The sequence below is a fragment of the Oryctolagus cuniculus genome, chromosome 12, assembly GCF_964237555.1.
Source record: "Oryctolagus cuniculus chromosome 12, mOryCun1.1, whole genome shotgun sequence".
NCBI classification, from domain to species: domain Eukaryota; kingdom Metazoa; phylum Chordata; class Mammalia; order Lagomorpha; family Leporidae; genus Oryctolagus; species Oryctolagus cuniculus.
Genome location: NC_091443.1, coordinates 105,912,805 through 105,928,360, shown reverse-complemented (window position 1 = coordinate 105,928,360; position 15,556 = coordinate 105,912,805). Strand labels below are relative to the sequence as shown.

The following is a 15,556-nucleotide window of genomic DNA, read 5'->3' as shown; positions in this document are numbered from 1 at the left end:
GGCACAGCTGCCCTGGGGACGTCCTGGCACTGCCCTGTGCTGGGCTTCATGCTGGCCCTGTGGATCCCCCCCCACCCCGTGCCTCCACGCCCTTAACCCCAGTGTGGGGTGGGCGTTCTGGTCTCCTGTGTGGCACAGCTGAGATCTGACCCTGGGCAGGCACTCAGCACCTGCCCGGGTGCCCTCCCCACACCCGCCCCAGGCCCCGGGCTGGGCCGTGCTGCGGGAGGGGCCGTGTGGGTGCGTGCCCCGAGCCCCTGACCCGTGTCCGTCCTGTGTCCCTCCAGGAAGCTCATCAGCATCTCCTTTGGAGACCTGAACCCCTTCCCCCTGCGCCAGATCCGGAACCGGCGCGCCTACCACCTGGAGAAGGTGCGGCTGGAGCTGACGGAGCTGGAGGCCATCCGGGAGGACTTCCTGCGCGAGCGGGACAGCAGCCCCGACAAGGGCGAGCTGGTCAGCGACGAGGAGGAGGACACCTGAGCGCCGCCCGCCCCGGACGCTGCTGCTCTCGCCCGCGGGCCGGGCCCAGCGCTCCCCGTGACGTGCGGCCGCGCCCTGCCTGACCGGGAGCCCTCGGCACTTCCCAGCGGGCTGTTGGGGGCGTCCGTTTGTGGCGCCCGCCCCCCGGCACCCCGACCTTGCCGGCTCTCCCACGTTCTCCCCGCTGCAGTGGGCACGGCGTGTGTGTTTTGGCGGCTGCACGGGGCAGGTGCAGGGAGTGTAGGGGCCGTCCTTGGAAGACCGAGGCCGCCCCCAGCCCACGCCGCCAGCCATGCCCGTCGCTGGACTTTGCCCACGGGGGCCCCCAGCCCGAGTGGTCAGCCTGGCCGCCCCGGCCAGCACCATGGGAAACGCTGCCTCTCAGCTGGGCGCTGGTGCGGAAGAACAGGAGGGCTGGGCTGGCAGGTGAACCGCGGAACAGGCCCCCAGGCCGGCCTCCGTGGAGCGGACAGGGAGCTTCTCTGGGGGCTCTGGGGGGCGGGGGGCAGCGCAGAGTGAGCCGTCTCAGACAGAGCCGGTGTGGGGTGGGGATGAGGGGCTGTCAGGGCCCAGGGCCGGGGGGCACTCTGGTGTCTCTGGGGACGCCGGCTCTGCGAGCCAGAGCGCGTGGCTGTGGTGGCGGAGTGTGTGCAGCCGTGTGCAGGGGGCACCATCCTGGTGCAGCCTCCCTGTGGTGTTTGGTGTGGGACACACTTGTCTGAGCTCCGCCCACCTGTCTTCAGTGCTTTTTTTTTTTTTCTGTGTAGAGAGAGCTGGTCTCTAACAAGCCAAAAGCCATGGTTCCTTCTCAGGAATCAGAAGTGGGGTTCCTCGTGCTCTTCTGTTGGCTGCTGTCCGAGGCCCAGCTGCTTTGGGAGGTGACCCTGCGATGCGGGCCTGGCTGTCTCGCTGCTGGGACCACACGCTGGGGGCCCCTGGCCGCCCCCATTGCCCTGGGGCGACACGATGGCTGTCACCATGGGGAGGGTGGGGGTGGGCCCAGCGCATCAGCTGCCGTCCTGGGGTCCACTCGCGGCCCTGAAGGATCTTACGAGCGAGCACTACCGCTGGGGCGGTGAGACTGGAGCCCCAAGCAGCAGGTTTGTGGGACAGCAGGGAAGACCTGGAGGAGACGCCCTGGGGCCTGCAGGGAGCCTTCCTGCACCAGCGCCTGGAGTCCTGGGAGCCCTGGGCCTGGCCCACTCTGGGGGCGGGACGAGCTGACTCCTCCTCCCGGAGCTGCAGGCCCCAGGGTTTGCAGCCAGCACTACCCACCCCCCCCGCCCCTCGAGGGCCCCTGAGGTCCCCCTACCTCCGCCAGCGCCCTGGGTGGCAGCGGCTGCCTCACTGCTGTCATCTGGACCCGTGCCAACACCAGCCGTGGCCCTGCATGGGCGGCCTTGCCAGCTGTGCCTGGCGCCCCCGGGCAGGAAGCCCCAGGGTAGCCCCAGCCTGCTTGCCCTGTGCCCGTGCCGGCCAGCAGAGGCCCCCTCACCCTGTGGGGACGGCCAGCTCCTGCGACCACGGGGTTTTTATTGGCCCTGTTAGTACTTGTGTATATTTTCACTACAGTTTCTATTTTTATAGGCTATTTTATCAAGGTTTTTCTCTACCGTGCACATCTATTTTATATAGCAAGTCCTTACTGCACGGGTGTGTGAGGCCCGGGGCCCCCGCAGCCGCTTTGCCCGGTGCCACCGTTTCCCGCGGGCCTGCCAGACTTCCTGCGCGAGGCCCCGCTCGCCCCAGCCCGGCGCTGCGGGAAGCCGTTCTGGTGTCTCTACATTGTGTGGACAGAGGAAGTCAGGGAAACACGAGGCCAAACGCCTGTGTCATCACCCCCACACCCTGCGCGGCGCTGCCTCCGGCCTGCCATGGGGCGTCCTCGCAGGGCAGGCTGGGGGGGTCGCTGCCCGGCCACTCTGTCCTTTCCCACGTGGCGGCCTCGCCGCTGATGCACACGTTACCTTTTGGAGCGGTGGTAACCACAGCAAGAATAAAATACTAATTTGTACAACGCCGCGCCTTGAGATGCCGTTGCGGTCACCTTGGGAGGGGCCTGGCCGTGCCGGGCGTCCCGCACTCTGGGTTTGCTCATGGGCCTTGGCAAGGGCTACCTTGGTCAGCGGTGGTGGCCCTGGGGGCTCAAGGGCCGTGGCGGGGAGTTGGGGTGCCTGTGTGTGCAGCAGCACCCCGCCCTCTGCCCCCAGGCCAGGCCCAGCCTGAGTCACAAGCCTGTTTGCCTCCTGCCGGGCTGCTGCTGGGGACACCCCAGCCGTCACTGGAAAAACAGGGATGATTAAGACCAAATGTCTTAGAGGGGTTGGGCAGGGCGGCTCCGGGAGCCCCAGACGGAGCAGGCCCGGCCCCACGGAGCCCCGGGGACACGGACTCGGTGTCTGGAGCTTCCTGAGATCCCACAGCACACGGCAACGGGCAGAGCTGGGACAAGGACCACAGGGCTCTGCCACCATGCCTGCCCTGCCCCGTGTGGGTCTGGAGCCCCCTAGGGGTCACTGCCAAAGGCAGTTTGCACTAAGCCCTGGAAAGCCCTTAACTCGGAGCGTGGTCCCCAGGGCCTCCTTGGGCCGGCCCTGCTGCCACTTCCCTGCCCGCGTGCTCAGCCCGCTCTCGCCAGCCCTCGGTGACTCGCCTTCCTGAGTGTCCCCAGACAGACCGCCTGCCTTCAAAGCCACCTGCAGGGGCTGCTCGGGCCCTCTCCTGCCCGGTCAGGGGCCCAAGGTGGTGCTCAAGGCCTGAGTTGGGCCTGTGTGTCCAGGGCATTTGCCCTTGGTCTCTGTCCTAGGGAGTGATTTCCAGCACCTGCCCTGGCTCCCCACCCCAAGGGTCCACAAGAGCAGGTGGGAGGCATCGCCTGTAGGTGTCTGAACCTCAGTGTCCCCCACTTGCAGAAAGGGCCTGGGGGGGGGGACTTGTGATCAAAGGGCCAAGTCCAAGGCCCTCCAGCTGGGGTGGGGGTGAGGGTGGGGCGGCAGTGCTAGGAGGCACCCCGCTCCCCGGACAGGCCACAAAGCACCTCACACGCGCCAGCTCCCTGCCGTGGGCACCACAGTCAGGTTCCCTGGCACGGAACTGCAGGAACGGGGAAGGAGGTGGGCACCGGGTGGGCAGTGGGGGAGGGGTTGCCCTGAGAGAACCACGCCCACCCCAGCCCCTCCCTGAGCACCAGGGAGATGGAAGAGGGGACAAGTGGGGACCAAGTTGGAAGGAGTTGATGGGTGCCACAGGGGACCAGGGTGCCCAGCTGGGGTCCTGCGCCCGGGGGTGGGGACTGTCCCCATGGTGACAGGATGGGCCTTGCTGCTTGGGGGCACCTGTGTCTGAATCCCCACGCAGGTCTCTCAGGACCCGGGAGTGGGGGGCCTGGGCCGTCTGGGGGCCTGAGCAGGAGGCACGAGGCCATCCATGTGGGTTAGGTGGGGGCGGAGCCTCCCTGCAGACCCGGCCTGGAGGTGAGAGGGGGCGGGGCACTTCCCGCTGAGGGTCCCCGGATCCACGCAGAAGCCACGCCGTGCTCCGGAACAGTAGGTGCTGATTTATGTAAATTATAACTGTTACACAAACTGTTAGAATAAAAAAATACCCTTTCTTGAGGGGATCCCCAGCCTGCCCACGCGGCGGGGTTAGCACCATTGGGCCGCGGGGCCGGGGCCGCCGCAGCCCTGCTGGGGCGCTGAGGTCCGTGCGTCATCGTTGTCATCGTCGGTCTGTGCGTCCAGTAGAGCGGGTCAGCGGCGAGCCACCCGCTGATGGCCTCGGGACGGGACGCCGCGGCCGGTGGGGGGACACGAGCGGCAGCACTGGGCGCGGATGGTGGGCAGCTGGCAGCGGCCCAGCAGGCGCAGGGTCTCGCAGAAACCAAAGGACAGGCGGTCCCGCTCGCAGCCTGGGGGCAGCGTGTGCCAGGTAGGTCAGAGCCCGCCTGCCTCAGCCCGTGCCCTCGTGCCGGAGACAGTGGGGCTCCCTGGGGTTTTGCCTGTGCTGTCCCAGCCCCCTGGAACCCCAGGGCCTGCAGGGGTCTCTCTGTCCCACCTGCTTTTGCCCTAATCTGGGGACGCCGGCTCAGGTCTGGAGGAAAGGGCCCGAGACCTCACCTCCGACCCCCTCAAATGCTTGTGAGAAGCCGAGACTGCCCGGGGTGGTGCCCCAACTCCATGTCCTTCCCCACTCACTCTTGGCAACCACTGAGGTCTTGCCAGTGGTGGCAGTGGGGCAGGGGGCAGAAAGGGCTCCTCTGACCCCCGCCACCCCCCTGTCCCAGTGCACCTGCCCTGCCTGGCCTCTGGGACCACCCCCGCAGGAGCAGTCTGGGGCAGACCAGAGCCGAGTCCACCGCCCAGAACGGCCCCCACTTCTCTGCTGGGTAGTGAAGCCCTGAGCGAGGGTGGGCCCGGGGCCATCCGGGGCTTCAGCGGAAACTGGGGCTGAGCATGGGCCCCCTGGGGAGGGAGGGCGGCTGCACGCAGCTTGGCTGGCCCTCGTGCCCCGTGTGATCAGAGCTATTTTGGGAAGTGGCTCGCCTCCAGCCTCCTGGCCTCACTCCCGGGGCTGCTGCCGCTGCTGACAACCCCCAGCTGCCTCCGGGACCTTCTTGCTGCCTGGATCTCTCAGGGGAGGAGGGGGCGGGAGGCCCCAGGCCTGGGACGTCCCCAGCTGGGCCGAGGGCACGAGGCGAGGTGGCACCTCCACCCGTGTGCACGCCTGCGCCCTGGCCCACGCGTGTGAAGAAGCTCCCGGGCCTCACTTCCCTTCCCAGTCCTTAACCCCCCAAAGCGGACGCCACCCTGGTAGGTTGGCCGCCTCGCCATGGTGACCACACACCCTGGAGTTTCCCGGCTTCCTGAACGTCCTCCCACAAAGTCCCATGAACCATCAAAACATCCTGGGAATTCCAGGTTCTCCCAGCTGCCCAACGCCCACACCCCATGGGTCCTCCAGCTGCAGCCCACCCCCAATGTGGGGCACCTTGCAAGCCCTGGGCCCCAGCTGCAGCCCACCCCCAACGCGGGGCACCTTGCAAGCCCTGGGCCCCAGTTCCTGCTCCCTTCCCCCAGCTGGTCCTCACCACCTGGGAGCATAACCCCCCCACGTCGCTGTTGGCCCTGAGACCACCCTGAGGGGCAGAGGGTCGGGGCCACTCAGCCCTGAGAGTGAGGCGTCGCCTGTACGTGCCTGAACCTCACCAAGTGTCTGAATCCCACACCAAGCTCGGGCCTGCCCAGCAGTATCAGCGATGCCGGCAGGATGAGTGCCCAGGGCGCTCCGGCGCAGGGCAGGTGGCCCTGAGTGTAGGGTGTGGGGCTGGGCAGCCATGCCTGCCAGGGACACGGGCAGTGGCCACTCCGGGCAGGAACACGGAGCCTTCCAGGTTGCAGGGAAGGCCGTGCTGGAACAGGGGACAAGGCAGACCCAGGCCGATGGCCACGGCCTCTGTCCTGGTGGTGGGCAGCACACAGCCCATAGATGCGGGAGCTTGCTCTTTGCGCACAAGTGCTGAACCGCTGGGTTCCCTCGGCTGGCACCCAGGCAGCCCTGAGCCCTCCCCCTGACCTTGACCTCCAAATGGGGAATGACAGCGGCTACCGTGGACGGAAGGGGCCACCTTATCCGAGCAGCTCCTGGGTGCCCTTTGCCCACAGAGCCCATGCATGCCAGGACTAGGGTGGCCAGTGCCTCCATGCAGGAAAGTGGGGGCCCGGTGAGGGAAATGAATTCAAGACCACAGCTGGCGAGCGCCCGGGGGGCCACCGGCTTCCTGTGCCTGGCACTGCTGGGCAGCTGGGCTGCAGGAAGGAAGTGTGTGTAGGGGTGGGGCCTCCATGGTCACCGTGGCTCGGACCCTGGCCGCAGGAGGACCCAGCTGGCCAGGAAGCCACAGTCTGCCAGAGGTGGGCGGGGCCCTGAGAGGGCGCGGTTGCCTCTGACCAGGCCAGAGCTGGGGTGGGGGCTTCCCCGGGGCCCAGCCTTCCAGCAGCCTCAGGCTGGACGCAGCAGCCTGCACAGCGGAGACCCCTCCCGACTCTGATCCCAGGCTCTGTCCCACTTCTGCCTGGCATCTCGCAGCTTCATAACCACTCATGAGCCTAGACCCAAAATGGAGCAGCCCACGTGTGATGGCCCCCCTCACCCCGCCCCTCCGGCCTCCGAGCCCCGCCTCCGCCATCCTCCACGCCACACCCCCTCCACGCCCCGCCCACCACAGCAGTGCCGGGTGCAGGGACACTCACGTGGAGGCTCGATGAGCTCGCAGTCCTCTGTGCCGCATGGCCGGGAGCTCTCGGGCCAGGCCTCGTGGCCACACTGGTCGCTGTCTTCTTCGCGCAGCCCCGTCTGGGTGTTGATGCACTTGACCAGGCGCCGCTGGACACCCCCGCCACAGGGGGCCGAGCACTGCACGGAGGCGGGGACAGCTGAGGTTCGCGGAGCTCCACTCCCACGCCTCACCGAGTCCACCCAGCCCACCTCGCCCAGGCTCAGCGCCCGGGACAAGGACACCAGCGCCAGCTCCTTGGAGACCCTGAACCTTCCAGCTCCGCCCCCTGCTGCCACCCTGGCCTTTGCCTGGCCGCCTGACCCACCCCGGTCTGCGGTTCCTGCCATGGGGCCGTGGCCTTGCCCGTGCTGTCCGCGTCACCCTCCTCCCTAGCACCACCGACCCCTCCTTCAGGCCCCAAACCAAAGCCCCACCCCACACTGGCAGGGCCGGAGCACAGCCCACCCGCAACGCCCCACCTGCTGCGCCCACAGCCCCCGGCTCACCTGGCCCCAGGGCCCCACCACCCACTGCGTGCAGGGCTGCGTGTTGCAGGGCCGGGTGGCGTTGGGCCTGAGCGCCTCGTCACAGAGCCCCGGCTCCGGGCAGGTCACCAGCCGCTGCTGCTCGCCGCCACCGCAGGCCTCGGAGCACTGGGAGGGCAGGGGGTGGTGGTCAGCGCCTGGCCAGGGTCTGAGGCCCTCCCTGCCCGCACCTCAGGCCCCCAGGCCTCACCTCCCTCCAGGAAGACGTGTACCAGCTGAGGCAGGGCTCGGTGGCACACAGCCGACGGGCAGCCGGCTTGGCAGGCCCGGGCTGGCAGTGGAAGGGCCGCAGAGGCTGGAGGTCCCGTGTGTCCACACATTGCACGTCCCGCACCGAGGAACCACCGCCACAGCTGCGGGAGCACTGGGGACCGGGGACACGTGTGTGCACTCCCCCTGTCCAGACCAGCACCCACCCAAGACCCGGCCTGGGGTCGTGGCCCTGAAGAGCACCGGGCAGCAGGCGGCGGGGCCAGGGGCTGCCCCAGGATGGGACAGGTGGAGAGGAGTGAGGCTGTCCAACAGTAGCAGGTGGAGGAGCAGCGGGAAGGGGACAGGAGGTGGGGGAGGGGCTGCACAGGTGGAGGAAAGACGGGAAGACTGGGGTGGGGGTCAATGCCACCATCCCTCTGCTTCCACGGGGGTCAGACACCAAAACAGACGTTCAAGTCCCTGACAGCAACGGGCAGGATATTCGCCCCCGGAGTTTGTGTAACGCCTGATGCATCGGTGATTCCTGAGTAGCGACACCGTGCCAAGCCCTCTCCTGCCCAGCGCCTGGCACTCACCTTACTCCAGTTGCCCGTGTGCCAGGTGGCACAGGGCCGCAGGTGGCAGCGCCGGGCGGGCTGGGGCCGGCCAGTGTGGGCGCAGTCCTCGTCCCGGCCGGAGCTGCAGCGCACGGGCCTCCAGGCAGCGCCCAGGCCGCAGGTGGTGGAGCACTGTGGGGCAGAAGCCAGTGAGGGCTGGGCCGGTCCCCACCCTGCAGATCCAGCTGGGCGACTGCCCCACCAGGAGGCTGGGACCTCAACCAAGGGCCTTGGTTTTCCTGTCTACAAAATGGACTCATCCACCCCCTCCCAAGCACCCTGTAATTAAAAGCCAAGCCCAGTGGCTCAGTGGTGAGGGGCTGCACTCCCCAGCTACCCTGACGAGGCTCATGGCTTCCCAGAAGCCCCCGGGAAAGGCGTCTGGCTTCCAGTGCCTGCAGTTATGCAACCCCAAGGATAAGCAGGGATCTACCCATCATCCCCACACAGAATCGGGGATTTGAACAGGAGCTCGCCTCTCCCGCTGGGGCAGTGTGGGGACCCACGGACGGGCCCCAGTGTCTTTCCACGCAGCTCAGATCGACCCAGGTCCTTGACAAGGTGGGAGGGGGTCAGGGCACAGCCAGCTGGCAAAGGCCCGGGCAGTGCCCTAAGGAGACAGGCCGAGCCTCACGGAACCATCCCAGGCCCAGCCCTGGGAGCCCTACGAGGGGGCCTTGCCTGGCGACGCAGCTGTCTGGAGTGAGCGCCCCATCTCAAAGGCCATGCAAGCTGTGTGTCCCTGCGCCATGGTCTGTCCTGCACAGGAAGGGGCCTCCGGGGGCACAGTCAATGGGCCCACACTGCTGAGATGGGCAACTCAGGCCTGATCGGGGGGCTTCACGCTCCTCCTACCCCGTGGGGCCTCCACCCGCCAATGGCCGTCAGTCGGCAAACCCCACGAGGGGTTCCCTGTCCCCTGGGGATCAGGAGGAGCAGGGCCTGTGTGCTGTTCTGCTCCTGGTCCCGGAGGGGAAGCTGACGCCCAGCCCAGCCCACCCTGAGCCCACCCCACTTGCCTGGCTCCAGTTGCCCACTTGCCAGCTGGCATTCCTGGCACCCAGCAGGTCCAGAGACGGGGCCTCTGGGGATCTGCTGCTGTTGGCCGGACTGTCCTGAGCTGGCGTGGGCAGCAGCACAGAGCTCAGAGACGCCTCCGGGCTGGGGGAGGGTCCCGGGCTCAGGGCAGTCCCCCAGGGCTCGTGTCCGAGGTGGGTCGGGGCTGTGGGGAAGAAGGCCCCGGGCACTGCCAGTGTCCACAGGTCCTCTGAGCCCAGGTCTGGGGCTGGAGCCGTGGGAGTCCCTGGCTCCTGGGGGCTGTCGCCACCCTGAATCCCTGATAGGGTGGCCGAAGGGGGAGGTGGGGGAGGAGGCGCCCCCACTGTGGGCCACAGCTCACTGTCCACAGGCCCCAGGCCACGGTCCAGAGCCGGCCCCCAGGCCACTGTGCCTTCTGTCCATGACTCGGCTGGGCCAGTGCGAGGGGAAGAGGGGGCAGAGCCACCAGAGGGCAAAGGAGGTAGCGAGGGGCTGGGGCTCTGGGGCGGAGAGGGGGCTCTGCGGCTGGCGGGCTCCTCCTCGTCCACAGAAACCTCATTGGTCCTGCCCCAGGGCGTGGGGGCCGGCTGGCTCCTGCCCCAGGGTGTGGGGGCCAGCTGGCTCCGGCTGTCCTCCTCCACCAGGAGCTCATGTGGGTTCCCAGGGACAGCAGGTGCCTCCGTGCCGTGGGCCGAACCAGGGGGCTGGGGCCAGGTGGGGAGCCCCAGGTCTGGGGCCTCCATGGGGGTAGCACCTTCAGACGAGACGGTGGCCGAGGGGCTCACAGGTGCTGGCTCCGTCGGGGGGAGCGGGGAGTGGCCAGCCTGGCTGGGCGGGGGGCCAGGGGGTGGAGTTCCCAGTGCCCCTTGCTTCTCTGCCCCAGGAGGCTCTGTGGGGGGCGACCGTGCCCCTGCGCCCGTCAGGTCTGGGGTGGGGTCCTGGAAGGGAGGGTAGGACAGGTCCTCGTGGAAGTTGATGAAGTTGTAGTCGTAGTAGAAGTCGTCCACGAACACCGGCCCCGGCGGCTCCGGCTCCTCCTCCTCAATGGCATTGCCCATGCCAGGCGGCTCGGGCGGCGTCGGGGAGGATGGGCGTGGGGCCGCGGGGCGTGGCACAAAATCCACTTCATTGAAGATCTCAGGGCTGGAGAAGCCGCTGCCCGAGCCGTCGGGGCCCAGAGTGTCCGGTGGCCACCACGGGCACGGTGCCAGGCGGCAGGGGGCCTCGCTTGCTGGCCGCTGGGCCTCATCACAGGGCACACCAGTGTCATTGGTGCATTGGATTCTTCGGTGCTGAGTGCCCACTCCACATGTCACCGAGCACTACAAAGAAAGCTGGGATGAGCGCGCGGCCTCGGGGGGAGGCAGGGCGTGGCGGGCTCTCCTGCCCACTGCCCACCGACAGGGGCAGAGGCCTCCCTCTGCTGGCCCTGCCTGGCTCAAGGCTGCCAGGGGCATCCTGAGCCCCAAAGCTTTGGGGGCAGGGACTGGCCCCTCCCACCCACAATAGCAGGCAGCACAGGCTCCCCCAAGGCTGCCCACTTCCCTATGACCCACAACCCACGGGGAGCTGGGGGTGGTCTCATTACCACCCCAACACTCACCTGAGACCAGTTCCCCACGGCCCAGGTGGCCGGACAGGGCACGTGGCGGTTGCACGGGGCTTCGGCGGGAGGCCGGGGCAGGTGCACGCAAGCGGACGGCTCCAGGGCGCTCTGCTCGTCCAGCCCCACGCTGCGGATGCAGAGCACGGCCCGGCGGGAGACGCCCCGCGGCCCACAGGAGCTGGAGCAGAGCTGCCACTCACCTGCCCACCACCTGGCGAGGGGCACACAGGGGGCGTCAGACAGGCGGCACGGCCAGGCTCACAGAGAGGGCGGCCGGCCAGCGTTCGAGCAAGGTCAAGGCCGAGTGCAGATGACTCCTCAGAGTGACAAGCACCCGAGGGGACCTGGGCACGACCTGAGCCTGTTTGCACATCCAGGGGTCCAAAGAGGAATGACAGGAGTGGCTGCCTGGGGACATCCTGGCCCTGGGGGGGGGGGGGCGGGTAGGGCATGGCTTTGACCTTGGAATGAGACCAGGAGCCGGGCTCCCTCTGCTCCTCCCTGAGGCACCCGATGTGGGGGCTGTAGCAGGACCAGGATGCCCGGGGGCGGGCCCCTGGTGGGGGCTCACCTGGCAGGGCAGGGCTCCTCGCTGCACTTCCGCTGGCGGTCATCGGGCCGGCCCAGGGCGTCGCAGTGGCCCTCGTCCACGGGCCCTGCCAGCCGCTCCATGCAGTACACGCTCTGCCTCTGAACACCTGCGGGCCCCAGGGGGAGGGGCTCAGCCTGGGCACCCGGAGACCAGGCCACACCTGCTCTACCCAGAACCCTCCCCCAACAGGGCCTCCCTGCCTGGGGCAGGAGAGAGGCTCCCCGCCCCCTGCCACTGCCTCCTAACTCACCCCCAGCCCTCCACTCGGCCACCCCCCGGGGAGCTCAGCAGGTGCCAGCCTCTATCAGCAAATCCAACCACAGAGGAAGCCCCGCCCTCATGGCGCCATGTACCCTCCCAGCAGCCTCAGGAGGGTGTGCAGGAGAAATTCACCCCCCCGCCCCCCCCAGCTCGGCACTGCCTGCAGCCCTGCAGGCACCGACTCCCCCACGCCGGCCTCGGCCCTGCCCTTGTCCTTCACGCCCCCTGCTGGGGCTCACCCCTGGGCCTTTGCACATCTGTACTCTTCATGGGGACACTCACGCCCTCGCTCCCTGCTGTGGCCTGCAGCTGGCCCACCTGTCACGGCCCCTCCCCTGAGCGCCCAGGCCCACATGCCCGCCCCTCCTTCCTCGCCAACAGAATTCGGATTTTGTTCAAGGCAGAAATGGGACCTGCCGAAAACACGCCCCACTGCAACTCCCAGGCCCCGAGCAGAACCTGGGATATAGTCTGGCCAGAGAGGGAAAAGGCACAAGACCCATGGCCCCAGGCATGGCAGGAGGCAGGCTGATGGTGGGGGGGTCCCCCTAGCTTGGACCGTGCACCCTGGGGTGTCTCGCTCCCTTACCTGTCCCAGCCACCGTGGGTCAGGATTCAAATGCCTGCCGCTTGGCACACCCCTAATGGGACACCTGCTGCAAGACAACGCTCCTTCCCCAACCCCAGGCTGCAGGTGCTTCTGCTTTTGGTTTTGTAACTTGAAATTGACACTCTACTGCATGGAATGGCTTTGACAGCTTTTGATTTCTGCAAAGTTGCATGGGCCAGCTTGCATCTGCTCATCCCAACAGCATTTCCGGGAAGGCGTTCAAGAGTCTCTGGCCCGCATTCCTGATCCTGAGACCCCTGGACACCGAGGCCAGAGGCGGGAAGACCAGGGGCAGAGGGAGATGGAGGACTGGGGTGAGGGATACAGAGGGACAGGGCAGAGGCCAGGGGGCGGCACGGGCAGATGGCAGAACCACAGGAGAGAAACTGAGGCTCCGAGAGGGAAGCCGCCAGACCCCTGGTGGCCCAGCAAGTGAGCACCGAGACCCCAACTGCAGTGTCCGCTCAGACACAAAACCCGCTGTGCCTGCGCCGGGGCTCACCGGTGCCGCAGGTAACCGTGCACTTGCTCCAGGGCCCGTAGTGCCAGGAGAACTCGGGCGGCTGCACCTCGCGGCGGCCGGCCTCCTCCCTGTGGATGGTGTACTCGTAGCGCACGCCGGGGTTGCTCTCCTGGAACAGCAGCTGGGGCGGCAGGCAGGTGGCGCCGTGAGCACGAGACCCTCCCACACACACAGCTCTGTGGCCTGCAGCCACACACCCTGGTGCCGTGACAGACCCGCGCTGTGTGGCTAACCCGGAGTCCCGGAGTCACTCCCCCAGGACGCCACCGTGGGTGGGGGCTGGGTTCGGGGGACCCCCCCCACCGTTGCACCCCCACCCGGCCTCAGGAGGCGGGCACCTGGATCCACACGGGCTCGTGGGTGGGGCCGGGGGACGTGAGGTTCTCCCAGTCGCCCGTGCGCGCGTAGGTGAAGGTGGCGCCGGCCACCTCATAGTCCCCGTTCCACTGGATGGTCCAGCCGCCGTTGAGGAAGTACTTGTCCGGGTCCTCACTGCGCAGGGCCAGGAAGTTGGCTGCCTCGGCCACCTCCTGGATGTGGATCTCGCGTGCCCCTGCTGGGATCATGCCCACGTCCACGTAGCCTGCGGGCCGGGGTGTGCACAGATGTACCCAGCGGGGGAAAGAATGGCTGTCGCCCACCCCCTTCCCAGCCACCCCCGCCCCCCGCCGATGCCCCACACACCACCAAGACCTGGGGCCAGCACGTTCTGTCACCTCTCCCCAGGGCACCCATGCCGGGTCTGCCCCTAACTCGGGGCTGGCAGGTCCCGCATTGCCTGGGGCCTTTCCCTCCCGGGTCTCTGTTTCCCGCCGGGCTCCCGGCTGGGCACAGCTTCCCAGCGCCCCAGCTTTGTGTGACACCAGCTCTTCCCCCGCTTGGAGCGCCCCTCCTCGCTCCTGTAGGTCCTCTAGGATTCAGCTCAATTTCTGCCTGCGACAGGAAGTTGGGCCTCCCTCGCTGCTCTCACAGCCCCCTGGGCCCCCCTCTACTGCACCTGTCATGCTAACAGGTTCTGTCACCTCCACATCCCTGCCACTTAGCACACAGTCGGCGCTTAAGCCACAAGTGCAGGACAGACCCCCACCACCCGGGCCAGGGAGAGGAGCTGAGGGTCTCTGATGCCTCAGCAGCCAACAGCAACCCCTGGAAGGTCAAGGGCCAAGTACAAGCCCACTTGGCCATGCCTAGGGCCCCCCCGGGCCAGGAGGACTCCCCTCAGGCCAGGTCCCTGCACCTGGGCCAGGTCCCCCGACTCCTGCCAGGGTCCTGCCTTGTGATCTGCAGCCAGGGGGTGGGGACCACGTCGGGCCGAGCACAGGGACTCGGGGAGCTGAGGAAGGAGCCGCAGGTGAAGGCACACTGATGCCCCACCCCCACCCCCAGTGGGGCCCCCGCATACCCAGGCCCTCAGCCTCCTCGAAGGTGCCGCTCACGGTGTGGCAGGTGGAGCCATTGCCGTGGCACACGCCGCAGCGGTCCTCCACGGCACCCGAGTCGATCTCGAAGTCGCAGCCCACGTTCTGCAATACACGGCGGGGACGGCCCTGGTGCTGGGCTGCCCCTGGTGGGCACCAGCCTCGGGGGCATCCAGGGCAGTCGGGGCCCTGCTCCACTGCAGGTGCACGCATCATCTGAGCCCAGGGGAGCCCCTCTACCTCCCTGGCCTCAGTTTCCTCGGATGTGAAATGGGCCCATTAATCCCTGCCCCCCCCCAAAGGCAGGTTGATCTGAGATGGGCCCGTGTTGGACAAGGCCACGGGCAGGCATGGGAGCTGCCCCCAGGCTCATGGCCAGAGCACAGGGCTGTCCAGAAACAGGGTTCTATGTCAAAGGTCCCCAGGGGGTAGCAGCTCCCCACTGGTCCTTGTCCCAGCCCAGGGCCTAGGGGACCAGTGGCAGGGGCAGCAGGTGGCTGGGGCCATGCTAGAAATGAGAAGAGCACCTGTCACCTGACACTGGGTACCCCGTCACCTGCACGACCTCATTAAGCCCCTTCCTGCCGCAGAAGGGCTCACTTGCGCACAGGGGCTCCAGCAAGGGTGGTGCAGGCGTGTGCACGTGGCGGGAGAGGCCACAGGCACCAGCAGGGGAGGCGGGGGGGAGGCCAGGGGGCAAGGTCTGATTGGGAGGGGTCTCCAGAGGGCGGGAGCAGAGCAGGGACGCACCACAGTCCAGCCCGGGGAGGATCCCGGGAGGGCCTGGGCAGTGGGGCCAGGGACCTGCGGTGCCGGGGCGGGGCCCTCCTCCTGCTGGGCAGGCGCACCTTGCAGATCCCGTTGATGCACAGGTCACGGCTGGCCTGGCCCTGGTAGCAGGGGGTGCCGTCCACCACGGCGTCTCGCAGCTTCTCTGCAAAGTACTCGTTGGCCGGCCGGCAATGCAGCTCACAGGGGTTCACTGAGGGTCCAAGCGCAGCACCAATCAGGGGGCAGCCAGGGCACTGGGTAGACCTCCAGTGGGGCTGGAGACCCAGGAGAGAGGGGGCAGCCCCGGGGCAGGCGCAGGACTCCCCCTGCCTGCACCACGGGGGAACCCGGGGCCCACCTGTCCCCCGGGGCGGCAGGGCTCACCGTCATTGACCACGGGCACCCACGTGTGCAGCTGGCCCTTGTACGGCATGGCGTCGAAGTGGCTGCACTGCACCTGGCGGAAGGAGGGGCGGCCGCGGGGGCAGGGCTGCAGGCTGCAGAGGCGGAAGCGCTTGCGCTCACCCACACAGTACTTGCCCTTGTACTTGGGCCTGCGGGGAGAGCAGAGGGCAGGCTCAGCACATGCCGGGCGCGGGCCCACGGGGTAGCGCCCCTCGCCCAGA

General features: G+C 68.0%; 2 protein-coding genes across 6 annotated transcripts in view; one reads left to right on the top strand and one right to left on the bottom strand.

Annotated features, from left to right (window-relative positions):
- Positions 1-2,500, top strand: part of TBC1D2B (TBC1 domain family member 2B) — a 64,686-nt gene extending 62,186 nt beyond the window's left edge. For all 4 annotated transcript variants that reach the window (XM_051834568.2, XM_051834569.2, XM_051834571.2 and 1 more), the window contains one exon: positions 288-2,500. In XM_051834568.2, coding sequence (XP_051690528.1) covers positions 288-483 — 196 coding nt within the window. In that variant the 3' untranslated portion in view covers positions 484-2,500. The remainder of the gene's footprint in view (positions 1-287) is intronic.
- Positions 2,501-4,019: 1,519 nt separating this feature from the next.
- Positions 4,020-15,556, bottom strand: part of ADAMTS7 (ADAM metallopeptidase with thrombospondin type 1 motif 7) — a 39,408-nt gene continuing 27,871 nt past the window's right edge. For both annotated transcript variants that reach the window (XM_002721600.5, XM_051834567.2), the window contains 13 exons: positions 15,315-15,484; positions 15,008-15,141; positions 14,144-14,264; positions 13,080-13,324; positions 12,721-12,862; positions 11,327-11,453; positions 10,753-10,966; positions 9,131-10,471; positions 8,091-8,243; positions 7,493-7,666; positions 7,264-7,410; positions 6,732-6,894; positions 4,020-4,390 (listed from right to left, as the gene is read on the bottom strand). In XM_002721600.5, coding sequence (XP_002721646.3) covers positions 4,233-4,390; positions 6,732-6,894; positions 7,264-7,410; positions 7,493-7,666; positions 8,091-8,243; positions 9,131-10,471; positions 10,753-10,966; positions 11,327-11,453; positions 12,721-12,862; positions 13,080-13,324; positions 14,144-14,264; positions 15,008-15,141; positions 15,315-15,484 — 3,289 coding nt within the window. In that variant the 3' untranslated portion in view covers positions 4,020-4,232. The remainder of the gene's footprint in view (positions 4,391-6,731; positions 6,895-7,263; positions 7,411-7,492; positions 7,667-8,090; positions 8,244-9,130; positions 10,472-10,752; positions 10,967-11,326; positions 11,454-12,720; positions 12,863-13,079; positions 13,325-14,143; positions 14,265-15,007; positions 15,142-15,314; positions 15,485-15,556) is intronic.